General features: G+C 31.9%; 1 protein-coding gene across 1 annotated transcript; it reads left to right on the top strand.

Annotated features, from left to right (window-relative positions):
* Positions 1 to 2,422: 2,422 nt before the first annotated feature.
* Positions 2,423 to 16,178, top strand: LOC127725753 (uncharacterized). The gene is made up of 6 exons (XM_052232970.1): positions 2,423 to 2,615; positions 6,807 to 7,034; positions 8,565 to 8,672; positions 10,179 to 12,562; positions 13,711 to 13,901; positions 15,774 to 16,178. The coding sequence occupies exons 1-4, from the start codon at positions 2,543 to 2,545 to the stop codon at positions 12,479 to 12,481; spliced, it is 2,712 nt and encodes a 903-aa protein (XP_052088930.1). The 5' UTR covers positions 2,423 to 2,542; the 3' UTR covers positions 12,482 to 12,562; positions 13,711 to 13,901; positions 15,774 to 16,178.
* The last annotated feature ends 2,043 nt before the right edge of the window (positions 16,179 to 18,221 follow it).

Below are 18,221 nucleotides of genomic sequence, written 5' to 3'. Positions count from 1 at the left end.
CCAGAACTGCAGATCATATGTTTATTTTAAACTGTCTTATTAACAAATACTGTAATTCAAAAGAAAGTAGACTGTTTGCCTGTTTTGTTGATTTTCAGAAGGCTTTTGATACTGTTATACATACAGGGATCAAGATTAAACTACTAGATATTGGGGTTGGGTCTTATTTTTATAACATTATTAAAAGTATGTATGAAATTAGCAAATCATGTGTCAAAATTCAAAATCAAGTAAGTGATTTTTTCCCATTAGATATTGGAGTCAAACAAGGTGACAACCTCAGTCCTGATTTATTCAAGATATTCATAAATGATTTGCCCAGATATTTGTCAAATACTAGAGACCCAGTTAATGTCAATGACAAAGATCTACATTGTTTAATGTATGCGGATATTGTTTTATTATCTACATCAGCTGAAGGACTACGAGAAAAGCTGGGAATGCTTGATAAATTTTGCAAAGATTGGTGTCTCAATGTGAATACTAATAAGACAAAGGTTCTGATTTTCAACAAGGCAGGCAGACATGTAAAACAGATATTCACATTTCAGAATATAAATCTGGAATGTGTTTCAAAATACAAATACCTAGGTTTATATTTAAGCTCATTTGGTTCATTCAGTTATGCTCAAAATGAACTATACAAAAAATCCTTGAAAGCTTATTTCAAATTAAGGAAAGATCTTTTATCACTTAATCCTGATGTAAAAACAAGTATTCATTTTTTTTTTACCACACTGTAAAACCTATTTTATTATATCGTAGCGAAATATGGGGGATGTTTAATTCTCATTTCTCTAAATGTAAGAAGGAAGATATATCTTTTGAAAAATTATATTCAGGTTTACCCTGTGAGAAACTTCATATAAAATTTTGTAAATTTATACTTGGGGTACACAAGAAAACAACAAATGCTGCAGTGTTACCTGAACTTGGAAGATTTCCAATATATTTTAATATTATAAAAGGAATGTTATTGTACTGGTATAGATTAGAGAATTTAGGTAATAATTTTCCTCTATTAAAAGAGGCATATACACAATCAAAGACACTACATCACATGAATATAACATCATGGTATGGTTCAATAAATGTTATTTTTAAAAAACTTGGTATTGACTATACAAATGCCATAAATGCTCCATTTTGTGAATCCTTATACAAATTTAAGAAATATATACAAACCAAGCTATCAATATTGTTTATTAGCTGTTGGAAAAAACAAATAGATAAATTTTCAGACAGTAAACTGAAAACCTACCTTTTATATAAAACAAATTTTGGTTTTGAAAAATATCTAACATTGATCAAGAATTTTGAACTTAGAAGAAGTTTTGCTAAATTACGTGTATCTTCTCATGGATTACAAATAGAATTAGGTAGATATCAGGGTATTCCCCGAATTAACAGAATATGTAATAAATGTTCTTCCAATACTGTCGAAGATGAGGCTCATTTTCTATTTGATTGTAACAAATTTGAGGATGATAGAAATTGTATGTTAGCTAGTATTGCAAAATATAATTCTTATTTTAATCATATGAGCAGTCAAAGCAAAATTATCTGGTTATTTAGTGTAGAAAATGTTGAGTTACTTAAAATAATATGTAATTTTATATACAAACATCTTCCTTAGTGAAGATTAGTTTAAGGAAATCTATGTGTGTATATACATTTGATTGGACATAGAAAATTATATTCATCTGAATATCACAAGCATACTAGCCGATTAAAAAAAAAAATTAATTGTTAGAATATATTATTTATTTAAATGTTCTCTTATATCCTTGAGGCATCGTCCCCTGGTATCAACTGCATTCAAGTTACCTATGATGCTTCCTTGTTTGCTTTTGATACAGGTAGGAAAGAGACATTTACACACATTTTACATGCCTATGGCCCATAAGGTATCGCCCCCTGGTGTCAGCTGCCTTTAGGAAACCATAGTACTTTCCTATTTGCTGCTGACACAGGATGAGTCATGGACATGCTTAATTTCTACTTTCTTTTTGGCTAATTATTATATGTTTAATTGATCCAACTTTGTGTGTACTATACATATATGGATATCTATTTTTCTTTTTTCTTTTTGGGCTGCTTGTTTGTTATCTATATCAACCACACTTGCAATAAAATGCATTAGTATTAAAAAAAAAACATACTATAGATTCTTTATCTACGTATTCTTTAAGAACTTAAATAGTTCTCGTAAAACTTTTTTTTTTATTATCTCATTGTTTGTATTGTATTATGAAAAATTATTGATGTTGTAATGTTTATGCCCTTTGGGGCCCATAATTGGAAATAAAAGTATCTCTTATCTCTCTAGTACCGGGTTTGGTTATTTTTTAAAACTCTGTCCCAAACACTATCATAATAGATAATTTAAATATGTCAGATAAAACTAAATGCGCATGTCAGTATCTGAATTATTCGGTGAATCCATTAACTGATCCATGATCGTTTACAACAAATAATACTTTGGGTGCCCAGCGCATTTTTAAACGGTTTTTAAAATCAATATTGGTTCCTCAGGACAAGGATGGCATGTGGATCTTCCACATTTTCAAAGTACAATGCTATGTGTCAGAAAATTGTAGATGATTTAAATTCAGGTAAGTTTATAAGTTAATTTGTTGAATGCCTTTTAATTGGATGTTTCTTTTTGGGGTTCAATAGCTCAGTGTCAAATACTATTCAAAGAGGGTATTGAATTAATTATTTGCTATTGTATAAGAGGTGGCAATCTTCAAAGTTCTAGAAATTTATAAAATGAATTTTGTTGAAACTGCTAATGTTGCTTCGACCTTGAAACGAAACGTTATTTCATATCAAACAAAAACAAAAATTACCAGGAATATACACAATTATTATATTCAGTATCAGGGTTTTTGTCTTTCTTCAAACTAAATATTTGAATTTGTATGCACATAGTATCGAATGACGTTAAAGTACGCTCGTTGATAGTTTATCAGAAAATTAATCTTTCTTTATTTATTTAAATGCACAATTCAATTATCTACCATAAGTTCTCCAGTCACCTTGTTGCAATGAATGTTTTGTCTATTTTTAGACATGTATTTCTACGAAATGTGTCTTATTAGTGTATTTTCCTGTTTGCTATTAATGTTAAATAGTATTATATTGGGTAAACAAATTATATAAATTATATGTTTTTATATTTGCTTTAAAATCAATGTACTTTGGAGCACACATAACTTAAAAACAAAACATTAAGAATCGGGTGTTTAATCTTTTGTCATGTAAATAGAGTTAGGAATCCATACAAAGTACAATTTAAGGTAAATTAGGTGTCTTCTGCCATCTTGGATTGTAAAATAGCAGAATACAATCGGTCTAGATATTCAACAAAATATAAAAGATTTGAGAGAAGAATGTATTTTATTTGTAAGACTTTTCGTCTCAATAAAGACAATTTTGTGTTTTATTTTGTAATCAAAACTATTTTTTAAAACACAGAACATTTTCTGTTTGATTCAAGTTTTAAAACTTTCCCATATAAGTGGAAATAACAAGACAACCTTACTTGTATAAAGGTATGGAATTTACATATTTTGTTTTGTATAAAGAAAACGAGTTCCTTTAACCATTTGATTTTGTCTGAAAGCACATTATTAGAATTATTTTCTTATACTTTATCTTAAAATTCTATCGTTTAGTATATATTTTATCTCACAAACAATAACTTCTCATCAGTGGTGCAATAACCAGATACAACTAAACAATATTTGTTTTAAATTCTTGTTTGCTAGACAGGTCTTCGTTGTCAACTGCTTAATGATTATTTTACTGTGACTTGACTATAGGTGTTGCTGTTTACCTTTACCTATTGTTTAACCAGATTGTAAAATTGACAATACAATTGGGACATTTAAAACATGAAAACAACACGTTATAATTTTCATGCGTCCGAATCGCTTTTCTGGATTTACCATCACCAGGAACGCTCAAAGCCGAATATTTGAAAGCCAAGGATGTATAAGAACCTAAACAGTTGAAGAGCTATATCACCAAAATGGACCTAAAAACAGCCAAATCCATCTAAGGTCAACTTTACCTTAAATTGACGAGTTGGTATTGTTAGAGTTGATCCTACCTTGATGCTACCTGAACTGTTTTTTATTCACCTAACCCAACCTTATAGCATGCTTTTTTCCTGAAGTTTTTCTCGACCTAAGGTTATTCTATTATAAAATTGATAGGGAAGAAAATATATATTTTCATTGTTATAAATCCCCAATATAGATGATTAATCTAATTTTGACCCAGTGAAACAAACAATAGCAAATCAGGTGTTTCAGTTTCAGTTTTCAGATGGATAGGTTATGCATTTCTTCATATATCTCTTTAAATTTTTCATTTTGGAGTATTGTTCACAGTGTTTAAAATCGTTTGGAATCAATGTGCATAAAATATTGGGATTCATTTTATTTGAATTCACTTCTTACATGTCATCTAATTTTGCTTCTGAAAAATAGACTTGTATTTTTCCAAGAATGGATTGTCATGAATGTATCAAGGAGGAAATAATTCATTCAAAATATTTTGTGTGGCATTCACAAGATGATGTACATGTAAAAATCGAAATAGTTTTGGAGTATACCTTGCAGTGTTTTTCTTTAAATTGTATTAGTATTTTTTTGCATACAAATACTGTGTGCACTCATGGGAATTCACTATTATAAGATGGGATTTAGTTAATCTAACAGGTAAAAAATTCAAAACTGGAATGCAAGTAGGAGAAATAAGTTCATCCAACATGTTTCTGTGGCTTCTAATTGTGATTTTGAAAATAATCATTATAAAATTCTGGATCTAATATGAAGATGATTCACATGTTGTAATGGGATATATATCATGGAAATGAAATAACATGTGAATACAGTGGGAATAGATAAATCTAGTGATAAAGTGAAAAATAAAAAGTAAAATATTTCAAAAAATTCATAACGTGAGGATAACAATTTTGAATGTGATATTGGAAATAACCATTATAAAATTCTGATCTAATATTGTTTAATTGGGGCATATATAATGGAAAATGAAATAAAACTGAATACTGGGGATATAGTCAAATTAAGTGATGTAGTGAAAAATATAAATAAAATATTTCCAAAAATCTGTACAATGAAGATAATTATTTTTAATGTGATATTGGAAATAGTCAAAAATTACAAAATTCTGGATCTAATATAAAGACTCTGCATCTGTTTAATTAGGATTATATCATGGTATTTTAAACTGAATACTGGGGATATAGTCAAATTAAGTGATGTAGTGAAAAATATAAATAAAATATTTCCAAAAATCTGTACAATGAAGATAATTATTTTTAATGTGATATTGGAAATAGTCAAAAATTACAAAATTCTGGATCTAATATAAAGACTCTGCATCTGTTTAATTAGGATTATATCATGGTATTTTAAATAGAATACTGTGGATATGGAAAAAAATCTAGTGATATAGTGAAAAATGTAAGAAAATATTCCAAAAAGTTATTAAAATTAGGAAAATATTTTAAAATTATTTCAAATAGTGAAATTGGAATACTGGATGGGATATTAAATATCAGTGTAAAAAAAAAATAAAAAATTAAACAGTTTATTCATAACTATTATTTTGATATTTCACTATGCATAAACGCTTTGAACAAGGCTTATGTCAATAAGTAATGAACAAATGTCTAGATGAAGGAATGCACACGGTTGTTCTGGTGTTTATTAATCCTGGAAAATTATGGAAATTATAAATAGGATTTCCACAAGGGTAAACAAAAAATATTTTGAGTTATTTCCTATTAGAAAAAGCAAAAGACATTAAATAGGTCTTTTCAACAATATAAAAGAAATCCAAGCACTAAGAGTATTTGGCTATAAACACATTAAGAGGAAATGTAGTGATTATATGACATGCGATTAAATACCCTGCAAGAAAATTTAACATATAAATTCTTGTTCTGGCTTGCTCTTTCCTAAAATTTGACATGACAGTAAAATAAAAATCTCTCTTTTTTCCTTCTAATTGTTGTGTTTCTTTTGCAATTATATAGCCAATTACTTTAAGGAATACATTCAGTTCATTACAGAAAAAAAAACTGTAATTACAATGTTTATTTCCTTTACTTGTTTTAGGATTCTCTAAAGAAAAACTTTGGGAAATGAATTTTTAATAATCAGCAGTATTTAGCAAATATTAGAACATGAAATAAGTTTGCCACATGGATAACTTTTGAAAGACCTATCCAAGTAACACTACAACATTTACAATTCAACAGGTGAAGTGATGGGACAGTATCCATGTAGACTCTAAATGCATGAGTGATCATCAATCATCAACTCTAAAAATACCAACTGGTCAATTTAAATGTCCCAAATGTATTGTCAATTTTACAATCTGGTTGAACAATAGGTAAAGGTAAACAGCAACACTTAGAAATATTCCTGAAAACATTTTACATTCTATCCCCTAGATGGAATGTTCCATTTGAAAAATTTCGGAACAAAGGGTCGCTTCTTACATTATAAATCACTTATCAGATGTTGGTTAATCATATGCTTCTGTTATTTTGATGTCGTAAGTGAGTGACAATAGATTTGATACAATTGTAGCTGATAAGAAAATCTGCGTAACTAATAGGCTTTAAGCTTGTTAATGGAAATGTTATTTGAATAAAATGAATTCAAACTTAAATTTGTTAACGAAAATATGTTGATCCTCTGCTTGTGTCAGAATTTGATCATAGATATTTTTGATTAATGTTGTGGCTTTTTAAAAAATTTCAGATGATATCAAACATTTGAAATTTTGTCTTAGAAGAGATCTTTCAAAAGGAGAATTAGAAAATATAGAAGATGGCCAAGATCTCATTACTACATTAGAAAAACGAGACTTTTTGTCTCAGAAAAATGTGTCTCTGCTGCATGGTTTGTTGGAGAAAAAATGTGGAAGATTAGCTAAAATAGTTGGTGCTTATGACTTAACAATCACGCCTCAAAGAACATACAACAAAGGTAAAACATTTACATTGCATAAACTTAATAAAGTACTTATTACCATAGAACACATTATCTTAATTCGGTATATGTATAACAAAAACAGAATTTTAGCTGTGAGGAGCTTTTACCTTTTACCTAAAAAAAAACACGTCTGGGACAATATTTAGGTCTCCTGATCAATATGGCAACCGGGATTATATCATTCCATTTTGATTTTTGTCTAAATCATTTAAAATAACTGAAGAATAATGACAAATAATTTTTGTAGGCTTTTTAAATATTAATATGGATTTGATAAAACTCGCCACAATTAATGTATTTATGAGGCCAAGGAAATATATATGCTTGTTTTCTGCATGCAGACCAAAATAAATAGGTAATAGGTAAAATAACTTTATTTTTTTTATTATTTTACAAAGACAAAAATGAAATATATTCTAGACTTTATCGTTGTTTATAGACTTTAACGGTGACGGTGATTAATCCTAATTGTCTTGATAATAAACTCATCAGGATTGAAATTTTGTACACCAGACGAGCGTTTCGTCTACAAAAGACTCATCAGTGACCCGCGAATAAAAAAAGCTATAATTGAAGATCATTGAGGACCAAAAATGCCGAAAGGTTTTGCCAAATACAGCTAAGGTAATCTATACCTGGGGCTTTAAGGATGCTTAAGGTAGATCAAAGGTCTTCCACTATCTAAGATTATAAATAAACTCATCATAGATACCAGGCTTAAACTTTTGTACGCCAGACGCGCATTTCGCCTACAGAAGACTCCTAAAATAGCAGAAAGCAATCGGTCTAGATCTTTATTGAAATTTGCAAATTTTGAGACCGGAATGTAAATTATTTGAAAGACTTTTCATCTAAATAAACAAAATTTGGTGATCTATCAATTCGACTGTTCTTACAAAAACTACTTTTTATTCAATTCTGTTTTCTTTAACTTAGTCATATGAATGGAGTTAAATCGGATAGTTTAAATTTATAAAGGAATGTACGGTTAATTTATCTATTTTATTTTGTAGCAAGAAAACGAGTACCTCGAACTCAAATTTGTCTTTTTATTTTCTGAAAGCACATTTTAAAAACTATTTTTGGGATTCAATTTTAAAATTAAAGCTTTTAATTTCTTCCTATTCACTTAAAATGTTTATTCTTTTGTATAATCTTTACAAAACCTAACAGTTTTGCACAAATACTCGCAATACAAAATTTATTAAACGCTGTGTTGTAATAAATAGGGATAAAATGAGATAAGGTGTGTATGTCAAAACAAAATTTACGTGGGACTTCCAGATGACAATTTATTTTGTAGACAAAATCAACATTTAATGCTGCTTTTGAATATTATCTTTTTACAATATCGATCACGTCTACATTCAAAAGTCTTTAGTCTTTCATTTTGATGCAGTTTATGATGAGTTTAATTATCATATTTGGCACAATTAATCTCATAGTAGAATTCTTTAATTAACACAATTGTTTAACCCTTGTCAAATCAGCAAAATCAGCTAAATCGATTTTCTTCCGTTTCAGATAAATACGATATATCGTCAATGAATATTGTTGAACACTTTGTAAAGACTTCTGCGGCTGATAAAGTTTTTCATTTGTTGAAGAATAAAGGAGCTGCATTTATTAAAGGTACTACTTCTATTATTACTACCATAACTGTTAATGATAATAACTAGAGGTTCTAAAGAGCATGTGTCACTCGCATGGAGCTATGTGCTTCTTCAACTATGGCACCTATCTAACATTGTAGACTATAATATAATTCATGACTAGTCATATGTTTTTGTTGTTGCTCATGTCTTGCTGATCAATTTAAATGTTTACGAGTTTACGAAATCGACATTTAAAGGAAATAGCACATATAAGGAGTCGACTGACAATTTGGTCTGTGTGTTCACCATTTTTTTTTTTGCCATGTCGGCAATGTTGATTGGCAGGCTAGATCATCAGACACAATGTTTTAATCTAGATAACAATAATGATTAATAATGACTGTGGTCAAGTTTGGTTTCAATTGTCAAGTAGTTTCGGAGGAGAAGACTTTTGTAAAACTATACGGACGACGACGACGGTGATGAGAAAAGCTCGATTGGTCCTTTGTATCATGTTAGCTAAAATGAATAACACGTATTATAACAACGACAATAATATCAAAAACAATAAATAATTCCGCTATATGTTAGGATGCCTATACTTGATCAGAAAAAGAGAGGCGAAAGATACCAAAGGGATATTCAAACTCAAACTGACAATGTCATGGAAAAAGGACGGGTAAGCAGATCCTTCTCCACTTGTTGCACCCGTCGTGTTGCTTGTGTATAAACCCGGTGATAAGTCTAATTCGGTAAGTTAAATTCGAGGAAAAGAGGATGGGATTACATTAATTGGAACATATCCGTCGTCATCTGTCAAACAGATATTCCATAACGGTCAACCAACTCGTGATAGTGTCCGTAAAATTTTAGAAGGGATGATTTCAAATTCAGAACTTAGAAGCTTCATAAATGGGGGCAGATGTGTTAATTTTCTCAATTGGTTTATTTGTGTATTTTCTGCCTTACGCTGGTTTCAATCTTTAAATTTAATTTCCTGCTATACCCCAATTTTAAACATTTTTACCTATTATGTTTTTTTGCTCACACAATGGAATTTTATGCGACTGTCATACAAGTGAGAGGTTTAGCTAGCTTTACAACCAGATTTAATCCACCATTTTCTACATAAGTTAATGCTTTAACAATTCAAGAATATGACAGTTGTTTTCCATTCGTTTGATGTGTTTGAGCTTTTGATTTTGTCATTTATTAAGGGACTTTCCGTTTTGAATTTTCCTAAGAGTTCGGTGTCTTTGTTATTTTACTTTTCCTCTAGATGTCTATTTTTTGTAGTTTGTTTGTAGGCTAATGAAATTAAGTTTGTTTTACACATATATCTTGTATAAAGCCATTGAAAAAACAACATAACAATTACAATAATATCAAGTACCTTTTTAACATTGAAAATGTAGTCAAATATTTTCATAAATACTTACACAATAATATGAAGACTCATACTGATGAAATTTTTCTAGCATTTCAAATGACAATTTCAAAGAAATTACAGATTTCATCCTTTTATTGAGTTTTTTTATTTTAGGTCCAAATGGTGTAGGAAAATCACAAATTGCATTTTGGTATGCAAATCACTTTTACAAAGAAAACAAGAAATCTGTTATTTGGAGGATAAATAGTAAATCACTTGAAAGCACCCACCTTTCACTTGCCACTCTGTTGTCAACATTGAACATTTATGATGATCATATGATTTCTCAGACAAATTTATCGCTATGTGTGAAAAACATGTTTGATGTAGTCCTCAGTACACTTGTATCAGAACAGTGGCAACAAGATAAACATCTTATAGTAATGGATGATATTTTCAATCCGAAGGATGACATCATGTGTGAAATGCTTGAAAGGTTTGTTCATTTGAAAAACGTTAATCTAATTGCAACATCAAATGTATCATATTCAACAGATCTGGCATCATCGTACGAGGTTCATATTTCGCGAATGACTGCAGAAGAAGCAATATCTTTGCTCACATCTGCTAGTGAAGATAAAGATTGTTTAAAAAAATTAGTACAAAATCTGAATTATCTACCTTTGGCAATATCTCTAGCCTCGTCTTATATAAAAACAACGAAAATAAGCATCAGGGATTATCTAAGAAACATTTCTGCATTCCAAATGCAAGCTCAACAAGAGGATAAAAAAGGTCAAAATCTACAAGCATCATATGACATGACGTTACAGAACGTTGAAAACAATTTGTCTCCGCATTGCAAGAGGGTGCTTTCGCTGATCCCTTACTTAAGTCATACGAGCATATCGGTTGATGTTCTGAAAACTTTTCTTCCAGAAAAAGTAATTGAAAGAGAACTCGAAATAACAAATTTGATGTCAGCTTTACAAAATTATTCTTTAGCATCAGCCAGACGAAGTGGTAACATACGACTGTTGGAAATGCATGGTCTATCTGTATGGGTTTTGAAAAACAAAAAGAGCTCTGAACAAGAAAAAGAAGACTTGCTATGGTTGATGAAGCATTATTGCAGAGAAATGGCAATTGACGTAAGATCAGTCAAGAATGCCAACCGTAACATTGAATTTCTGGATCACGCTTGCCTGCTGATGAACAAATATCTGAAGATGTTGAACAATTCGTCTGATGAAGTTCTTGTATATGAAGCTTACTTGGCATTGTGTATTGGGTCCACCTTTAGAGTTTATGGTCGAACAGAAATTACTGCGGAAGATTTCTTTGAAAGAGGAAGAAATATCATTGCCAAGCTTGGAAAAATAGAATCCAATATATATCCAGTATCAAGTGCCTCTAACCGTTCTTCAGTTAACAGTTTTGAAATAAGAGAAGAAACTTGTGACATGGAAAATTTCCTTAAGGGTGATGAGAATATACGAAATAGAGCAAGTAGAATTTTTTCAGCACTTCGTGATGTTCACACTTGTGTTACAGAGGAAATGCTGGAACATTTAGTAATGAAAAAATACAGGAACGAAAACGAAATGAGCATTATTCTTTGTAATACTTCGCAGATGGATGAACATAGGGAAAGATGGATTCCTGACGTTTTGGAATCAGACCTTGTAAAAAGAGGCTTTATAATGCCATTATACGAACTTCGTGCAACATTCTTGATAGAGCTGTTAATTCTCCTCCTATACAACAGCAACGGTAACAACTGGTGGATAACTGAGAGTGAAGCAGTACATGCCTTCGTGGAAGGCAGGCATATGTCGGTGGATTCAAAATGTTTTGCTGATTTTCAACTCACCTATAATATGGCTTGCATCTTAAACTCGTTTTATGAAGAAAAACATCCTTCGTTTCGACCTGTGATAGCAACTGTTATTAAACGGAGCGGTGTGTTATATTATGTACGAAATGAATCATTGAATCACACTGTGCCTGAAATGAAAAAAGTTATCACATTCCTTGAGGGAATGTTAGAAAGTTCGCCAGTTATAAACATATTAATTGGAGTTGTTAATATGCTTTCTGGGTTGGATGTTGATCATACATGTCATGTGCTCGAGCTTCTTAGGGAATGCTACATTAAACTTTCCAACATCGACGAAAGCAATCAGAACTATTACATTACGCAAGCCTTAGCTAAGACAAGTCTACTTGAAAGTTATATTGAAGATTTGGAACCATGGAATCTTTTACCTAGGGTGCATTTGGCAGTAGCTGATATGTGTGTCAGAATCAAAACACCATCGATGGCTAGAAAAGCCAAAAAACACTTTCGGCTGGCAATACAAGACAATCCAAACGACGAAATTACAAGATATACCTTAAAGTCATACAAATGCTACATTGAATTTTGCATATTAGAAGGTGATGATGATGATCTGGAAGAAGCAGAAAGACTTTGAAAAATAATGATAGAAAAAATAAAAAAATCCTCAAAGAATTCTTACTTCAAGCAAAAATTGGAGATAATAAATGAGTTAAAGGTAAATAAATAACTTTAAATGTAAAAACTCATCACAGATTGATACCAGGCTTATAATTTGGTACTCCCGACGCGCTTTACATAAGACGCACGAATCAAAACAGTTAAAAGATAAAATCAAATGCAAAGCTGCAGAGCATTTCAAACCGAAACATTCATAAAATTTGTGTCAAATACGAATACGAAAAAAGGCAATATATGCCTGCAGAACAAATCAAAACATTTCAAGCGATCATAACTGTCCTGGTGTTTGACAAATATTTATATCATGTTCTGCATCGTGGATTGCATTTTAACCAGGTTTTCCAAGCAATATATTTTATTGCTATATCTTAAAGATCGGATTATTTAAACTTATTCCATTATTTGACATGATAGTTCATTTGCATCTGCCGTAGGTCGGAGCCTTTTCTTTGGGTGAAAGATATGATGTTCTATTTCAAAGAAAATGAACTGCATATTGAAGTGCATCTAAAGGTTTATGTATTCGTATTTTTTTCGTGTCCACAGGTTTTCAAAAAGAAAAACATCTTGCTTCCAGTTTACTGAATCTTACAATAACTTATTACATACTTATACTAAACCCCTAACAGGAGGGATTGTGCCTGATATTCATATGATGAAGACATAATCTTTCAATCAGTTTAATTGAGGTCTGGAGCTGGCATGTCAGTAACTGCTAGTAGTCTGTTGTTATTTATGTATTATTGTCATTTTGCTTATTTTCTTTTGTTTCCTATTCTGACATCGGACTCGGACTTCTCTTGAACTGAGTTTTACTGTGCGTACTGTTGTGCGTTTGTTTTTTCTACATTGGCTAGAGGCATAGGGGGAGGGTTGAGATCTCAAAAAACATGTTTAACCTCGCCGCATTTTTGTGCCTGTCCCAAGTCAGGAGCCTCTGGCCTTTGTTAGTCTTGTATCATTTTTAATTTTAGTTTCTTGTGTATAACTTGGAGTTTAGTATGACGTCCATTATCACTGAACTAGTATACATTTGTTTAGGGGCCAGCTGAAGGACGCCTCCGGGTGCGGGAGTTTCTCGCTGCATTGAAGACCCATTGGTGGCCTTCGGCTGTTGTCTGCTCTATGGTCGGGCTGTTGTCTCTTTGACACATTCCCCATTTCCATTCTCAATTTTATTTGTAGAATACTCGAGGATTAAAAAACACACGACATAAAAATATAAATGACATACCATGTTTAGAATATGGAAGCAAAATTCAGAGAGAGTGTGATGCAGTTCCTAAACAAATAACACCACCAGAGTATCAGGGAGAAAGTCAAGTATTAACACAGCGAAATTCGATAAATAATGTTGTTGACGAAAGGCTTGAAAGGTAAGACATTTTATTAGAATCATTGTTATGACCTTTATCAGTTACGAATTTGAAAGGCTCTTAAAGCCAGCAATTCTAAAAATTGGTGCCACAACTAACAGAGGTCATCTATGCTTTGGATATGGAATGTTTTCTGTAATCATATGATTTTTAGCTCACCTGGCCCTAAGTGAGCTTTTCTCATCACTTGGCGTCCGTCGTCCTCCGTCCGTCGTCTGTCGTCGTCCGTCGTCGTCTGTTAAATTTTAAATGAATCTTCTAAATTTAACCAAACTTGGCCACAATCATCATTGGGATAAAATTATGTGTCCGATGACCCCGCCTGCCAACCAAGATGACCAACATGGCTAAAAATAGAACATAGAGGTAAAATGGGTAAAAATTTTGTCTATTATTTTGAAAACCGTTATAAACAGAGAAAATCTGACAGGAGTGGAAACGTTCCGAATGTTGAACTCTACCAATTGTCCATATACGTCAAAACTGTCAGACGACTTCTAATAGGACTTATTGCCCTTAAATGACAAATTTTACCTTTTTTTTTTCATTTTTGCCTATTATCTTGAAAACTATAATAGATAAGAGAGAAACTTTAAATGCAAAAATGATCAGCACGACAAATTCTACAAATAAGTCTCCATGGTCGAAATCGTCAGTCGACTCCTTATTAGAGTTATTGTCCATTTTCACTGAACTAGTACACATTTTTGTTTAAGGGGCCAGCTGAAGCCCGCCTCCGGGAGCGGGATTTTCTCGCTGTGTTGAAGACCCATTGGTGGCCTTGGGCTGTTTTCTGCTCTTTGGTCGGGTTGTTGTCTCTTTTACACATTCCCCAATTCAATTGTCAATTGTATTAAATATCCGCTAGACAAGACCTACAATTAAGACAATATGGAGGGAATCGTCCGACGACTCCTTATTGGAAATATTGCCCTTTAATGACGATTTTCACCATTTTTGTTTTCGTTTTGCCTTATATGATAAAAAATATAATAGATAGATAGACACTTCAAATCACAAGAATGATCAAGTCAAGATCTACTATCAAGTCAAATTTTGCCACTATATAGTTTGTAGACTCTCACTCTTTATAGGAGTGATTGCCCTTAAATGAGGTTTTTTTTTACCCTCTCATTATGTGTTTTGAGCAAAAACTAAAGAAGAAAGAGAGAAACTTAAACAGACTATCAACAAAACAATGATTCTTCTCATGAATTCTATTCTTGTCTACAATGTTGGAGAGTGTCCTTTGTTGAATATGCACATAGACCAAGGTGAGCGAAACCGGCTCTTTAGAGCCTCTGGTTATATTTTTTAACATTATATTTATAGGAAACGACCATATCAGTGATATTTTATTTGACTACTGATCTAGCAATACTCTCGGAGACGACAATTCCATCAGCAGGGGCAACGAAAAAGTGGTTGCAAAGCCTCGCCAAAGTACCAGGCTGATAATTTAGAATGCCAGTCGCGCATTCCGTACACAAGACTCAGCTGTCATATCTTAACCAAAACAGTTGACAGTCACAGAAAGTTCAAATTACTTGATATAATTGCCCAGAAGATGCATATTGAATTTAAGTTAGATTTTGCTTTAATCGTTTCCTTTCATGACCCGTAACTAATTCCAAGAAGTAATTTGTTAAACCTTTTTATTTTCTTAAAAAATGATCAAATTAAATCTTTCTAAAAAAGACAAAACAAACCAAAGTTAAATTAAATACTTCGAAACTCCAAACCTACCCGGTTAACAAAGGGAGAAAAAAAACTTTTTCAGCGTATGAAATGGCAGTTTAGCTTCTTAAACTAATCATTTCTATTGAAACTATTGGTCATATTGTTTAAATTTGATTTACTTTTTATTTCTAGCTTAGTTGAGCGTTTAGTTGGCATTGATAGTCAACGACTGTCTATCGAAAGTGAACGACATGATGAACGACTGTCTATCGAACGAGAACGACTGTCTATCGAAAAAGAAAGACTTAATGAGGCAAAGAAAACTAATGAAACTCTAGAGAGACTTGTCTTACAACTACAAATTACTAGATGATGTTCGTGACTGCGATACTGTTTACAGCTACAACAGTACAATAATGATTTTCCATATATGGTAATAACTTTGGGATTAAGTGTTGACTGCTGTTATATAAATACATAAAAGTTATAGATGCATGTGATTTATTTTTTTATGAATATTTTAACACAGTTTAAGACAGTATATCTAAAAATTATTCAATAATAATATTAAAATACCCCGTCAAGGTCTGGATCATGTGTTAATTGTTGGTTGTCGTTTGCCTTTATTTGTATATCCCTTTTTAGCTCACCTAGCCCAAAGGGCCAAGTGAGCTTTTCTCATCACTTGGCGTCCGTCGTCCGTCGTCCGGCGTCCTGCGTCCTGCGTCCTGCGTCCGTCGTCCGTAAACTTTTACAAAAATCTTCTCCTCTGAAACTACTGGGCCAAATTTGACCAAACTTGGCCACAATCATTATTGGGGTATCTAGTTTAAAAAATGTGTCCGGCCATCCCGCCAACCAACCAAGATGGCCACCATGGCTAAAAATAGAACATGGGGGTAAAATGTAGATTTTGGCTTATATCTCTGAAACAAAAGCATTTAGAGCAAATCGGACAGGGGTAAAATTGTTTATCAGGTCAAGATCTATCTGCCTTACAATTTTCAGATGAATCGGACAACCCGTTGTTGGGTTGCTGCCCCTGAATTGGTAATTTTAAGGAAATTTTGCCGTTTTTGGTTATTATCTTGAATATTATTATAGATAGAGATAAACTGTAAAGAGCAATAATGTTCAGCAAAGTAAGATCTACAAATAAGTCAACTTGACCAAAATGGTCAGTTGACCCCTTAAATAGTAATTGCCCTTTATAGTCAATTTTTAACCATTTTTCGTAAATTTTTGTAATCTTTTACAAAAATCTTCTCCTCTGAAACTACTTAGACAAATTTAACCAAACTTGTCCACAATCATCATTAGGGTATCTAGTTTAATAAATGTGTCCGATGACCCCGCCCGCGAACCAAGATGGCCGACATGGCAAAAAAAAAGGACATAGGGTAAAATGCAGTTTTTGGCTCATATCTCTGAAACCAAAGCATTTAGAGAAAATCTGACGATAATAAAATTGTTCATTAGGTCAAGATCTATCTGCCCTGAAATTTTCAGACCAATCAGACAACACGTTGTTGGGTTGCTGCCCCTGAATTGGTAATTTTAAGCAAATTTTGCAGCTTTTGGTTATTATCTTGAATATTATTATAGATAGAGATAAACTGTAAACAGCAATAATGTACAGCAAAGTAAGATCTACAAATAAGTCAACATGACCAAAATGGTCAATTGACCCCTTAAGGAGTTATTGCCCTTTAAAGTCAATTTTTTACAATTTTCATAAATTTTGTAAATTTTTGTAAATGTTTACAAAATATTTTCCACTGTAACTACTGGGCCAAGTTCATTACAGATAGAGATAATTGTAAGCAGCATGAAAGTTCAGTAAAGTAAGATCTACAAACACATCACCATCACCAAAACACAATTTTGTCATGAATCCATCTGTGTCCTTTGTTTGATATGCACATAGACCAAGGTGAGCGACACAGGCTCTTTAGAGCCTCTAGTTAAGAGGAGTCGGGTGTTGGTGGTTTGATGTGGTTTGTTGTTCTGTGCGCTATTTTTTGTGATTCCTGTCATCTTTTTTTTAGTTCCACACCGACGAAGTCGAAGGGCACTTTAGGTTTGCACTCCGTCCGTCTGTTCGTCTGTCCGTCTGTCCGTCCGTCCGTCTGTCCATCCGTCAGTCCGGCAAATCAGCTTTCCACACTTTTTTTCTTCGTTCTTGAAGATATTGATTTGATATTTGGTATATAGTTTTATCATGACAAGTTATAGATCAAGTTCGAATTTTTTTCCGGTCTGATGATTTAGTCCAGAGTTATGGACCATAACTCTGGACCATATCTAATGTTAGAGTACTATGTTAAACCATATTTCTGTACAAAGGGAGATAACTCATTTCTTAAAAGACATTCTTTGTTAAATTATTTGAAGAATTTTAGGCAGGTTTGTTTGTTATTTAGTATAAACTAATTTTCTGAATGCTATATATATATATAAAAAAAATTATGAAGAGAAATCCTTTAATTAGATAATAATCTATTTTAATTTATGTTTATATTTCAATACATTACATTGTTTAGATAAAAGTTGTTGACATTTTATAGATAAGTTACAAATCTATATTAGTTTGTGACAAATGAAAGAAAAAATATTTGGAACTATTAATTATATTTGATT

The sequence above is a fragment of the Mytilus californianus genome, unplaced genomic scaffold, assembly GCF_021869535.1.
Source record: "Mytilus californianus isolate M0D057914Y unplaced genomic scaffold, xbMytCali1.0.p SCAF_15, whole genome shotgun sequence".
Taxonomy (NCBI): domain Eukaryota; kingdom Metazoa; phylum Mollusca; class Bivalvia; order Mytilida; family Mytilidae; genus Mytilus; species Mytilus californianus.
Note: the sequence above shows the minus strand (reverse complement) of the source record. Positions and strands in the feature narration are given on the sequence as shown.